Source organism: Emiliania huxleyi, assembly GCF_000372725.1.
Source record: "Emiliania huxleyi CCMP1516 unplaced genomic scaffold EMIHUscaffold_43, whole genome shotgun sequence".
Lineage (NCBI taxonomy): Eukaryota > Haptophyta > Isochrysidales > Noelaerhabdaceae > Emiliania > Emiliania huxleyi.
The window spans coordinates 695365-698502 of record NW_005198751.1 but is presented as its reverse complement, the minus strand read 5'-3'; the positions used below and the strand labels follow the sequence as shown (position 1 = coordinate 698502).

At 72.1% G+C, this 3138-nt stretch overlaps 1 protein-coding gene across 1 annotated transcript; it reads left to right on the top strand.

Moving 5' to 3' along the window:
* Positions 1-1479: 1479 nt before the first annotated feature.
* Positions 1480-2499, top strand: EMIHUDRAFT_210501 (hypothetical protein; the record flags this gene model as incomplete). The annotated part of the gene is made up of 4 exons (XM_005769258.1): positions 1480-1491; positions 1600-1688; positions 1884-2214; positions 2380-2499. The coding sequence occupies 4 exons, from the start codon at positions 1480-1482 to the stop codon at positions 2497-2499; spliced, it is 552 nt and encodes a 183-aa protein (XP_005769315.1).
* Positions 2500-3138: the final 639 nt, after the last annotated feature.

The following is a 3138-nucleotide window of genomic DNA, read 5'->3' as shown; positions in this document are numbered from 1 at the left end:
CGAGCCCGAGGGCGTCGCCTCCTCCTCCTCCTCCTCCTCCTCCTCCTCCTCCTCCAGGGGCGGCGCCCTCCTCTCCGGCCGGGGCCGAGGCGGAGGAGGAGGCGGAGGAGGAGGCGGAGGCGGAGGCGGAGGCGGAGGCGGAGGCGGAGGCGGAGGCGGAGGCGGAGGCGGGGGAGAGGGGGGGGGAGAGGGCGGGGGCGAGGGGGGCGAGGAAGGAGGCGAGGACGGAGAGAGGCGATGGCTCGAAGGGCTCGAGCAGCTCGCGGCGAGGCGGCAGGGGCGCCGCCCCTGCCCTCTGCGGCGTCGCGGCAGCGGCGGCAGTGAGCTCATGCGGCACGGCGCCGGAAGAGGCGGCGCCGCTGCCGGCGCCGCTGCCGGCGCCGCTGCCGGCGCCGCTGCCGGTGGCGCTGCCGGTGGCGCTGCCGGTGGCGGAGGAAGAGCATGCCCTTTCGGTGGCGGCGGCGCTGTCGTGCGGCTGCTGCGCGGCGCCGCCCGGAGGGGGAGGAGGAGGAGGAGGGGGAGTGGGGGGGGAGTCTCTTTGGACAGCGTCGGAGTGGAGGAGGAACCTGGCCTCCTCGTCGAGCTCCACCTGCGAGATCGCACGCCGCCGCTTCTCTCTGCAGATGCATACAAAGGTCTGCGTCTCTCGCCAGGCGAGGGCCGGCTCACAGTGTCAGGACCGAGCACTCTCCTCTCGGCCGCACCTCGATGGAGAGCCGGCGCAGCATTCGCTCGCGGGACAAGTCGCGCAGCTGCGAGAGGCGAGGCGCGTCGCTGTGCGAAGCGGGCGGCTCGCTCGGCGGGCCATCGTGCGCTGGCGAGAGCAAGGGCGGCCCAACGACCCGGTAGAGGCGGCCGGCCACTGGCGGCACCTCCGGCGCCGCCGCCGCAGCGGCGGCTGGTTGGCGACCCTCCGCTTCAGGCACTTCCCGCACTGCCTGCGCTGCGGGCGAGGCCTGCGCCTCTTGCGCCCCCTGCGCCCCCTGCCAGGCCGGCGCTGCGGCCGGCGCAGCGGCCGACGAGGCGCTGCGGCGGTGCGCGCCTCCCCGCAAGAAGCGAGGAGAGAGGCGCCGCACAAGGGTCGGGGTGGGACGGCGGGGGGGCGTCGCCGCATCGGGCGCGGCTGCCGCTCTGGCGTCCACGCCGGCTGGCTGTTCCGCTGCCTGTGCCGCTGGCCAGGCCGGGCGCGGCAGCGGGAGGGAATCCATCACGCTCGCCGGAGAAGGCTCCGAGGCGACCGGCTCAGCTTCGTCGTCGCTGGAGGCGTCCGAACGGTGGGAGCGCAGGCAGAGCGGGCTCACGCTGGCGCGCGCCTGAGCGAGGAGAGAACGCCGCCGGGGCCGCCCCGTCGGTCGTGGTAGGTCCGGAGAGAGGGAGCGGTCAGCCCGTGCGTCGTCCCCGTCCTCGAGCCAGCGCATCTGCGCTCGCTCGTGCCTGTCCACGCTATCTGCGAACGCGCGCGCCCGATCCGAGGCCTCCATGGTCGGCAGGGTGAACATCGACTCGCCAGACTTTGGCCCCCGCCGGCCGGCGGGTCGGCGCCGAGGAGTTTTTCTTTTTCCACAACTGTCGCCAGCCCTTCGTTTTTCTTCTTTACAGGCCAAGTCGGCGACCGTGCGAAGCGATAGCGGCCACAAGGCGCGCTGCAGCCGTGTGGGCTCCTGTGTGATGGGTGGGAGCAGCTCAAAGTGCGACCCGCCGGCGCCGTCTCCCCCGCCGCCGACGCCGCAGCCGCCCGCACCGGCGGAGGGGCGGGGAGGCTTTGCGGTGCCGCGCTCGGCGGAGGAGATAGCCAAAGCGAGGCGGGCGCAGCGCGATGCGGAGGCGGCGGCGGCGGCGGCGATCAGCCGTCCCGTGCTCGCCGAGACGGCGCCGCACGAGAGTAACGTGCAGCGCCCCTCCGAGGGCGAGCCCGACGAGTGGCTTGCGGCGGCGGACGGCAGCTTCAGGCTCGTGAGCCCTTGCCGCGGCGGTGGGGCTGGCCCTCGCCTCACCCTGACGCTGGTGCGCGGGGCGGCGGGCGAGCCCTTCGGGCTCGACGTGACTTCGACCAACGTCGTCTCTCGAGTGAGAGAAGGCTCTCCAGCAGCCGCTGCGGGCGTGCGCGTGGCAGACGTCGTCTGCTCTGTCGCCGTGTCTGCAGCGCGCGAGGGGAGCAGCGGCGCGGCTGCAGCAGGGTGGCAGGGCATCGTGGTCGACCTCGGAGGCGCGCGGGTCCCCTCTCCTCCCGCCCGCTCCCCCTGCCCTCGCGTGCACCTGCAGAGCTGACCGCCCACGCACACACGCACGCGCACGCAGGCATGCAACACGCACTCACACCCCGCCCAGTCTCCCCTCCCGCCCATCCGCCCAGGCGACCCTCCCTCGCGGCTGGCCGAGGTGGTTGGCAAGCTCGCCCACGGCGCCGCAACGGACGCCCTCACGCTGACCGTGCTGCGCTGCGCGGAGGCGGAGGGCGGCGATGGCGCGGCCAGAGGCTCTGGCATCGAGACGATATAGCGGGCGGCACGCGCTTGTAGGATGAGGGGGGGGGAGGGGAGGGGGGGGGGAGTGTGGCAGCGCCGGCGAGAGGCGTCGCTGCAAGGCGCGTGCCGCCTTCACCCGCGCGCCGCGGTCTGTGTGACGTCGAGAGAGTGTGCGACCCGCGCGCGGGTGGTAAAAGCTAGGTGCCAGGCGGTGACCGGTGTGTCTTCTCACGCACATGCGACTGTGTTTTCGAGCCCACGGACGACGCATGACTGTGTTTCCGAGCCCACGGACGCTCTTGGGAGGCGTCCGATGGGGAATTCTCTGCATAAGATATCATGCGTGCACTTTTGGAGCACTTGGAGTTGCAGCACGCGGTGTAGCAGTCGGGTTGACCTGCTAAGCCCTCACATCCCCACACGATCCGGAACCGGATCTCCAGGCACCAGGGCCGGGGGGAGCTAAGAAGCGCACCCAGCGAGCCAGATGATCGGGATCGGTTTACGGGCTAGAGAGCCCTAAGCCCTGGGGGGGGTGGTGCGCGTTCGCAGGGACTGGGAAAGGGCCGTAATGCGTAAAGTAAACCCCAGTCGCGCTCCCAATACGTGCATCACTTTTGTGACGGTGTTACAACTTTGATCAACCATATCTCGATAACTACCATGTCGACGC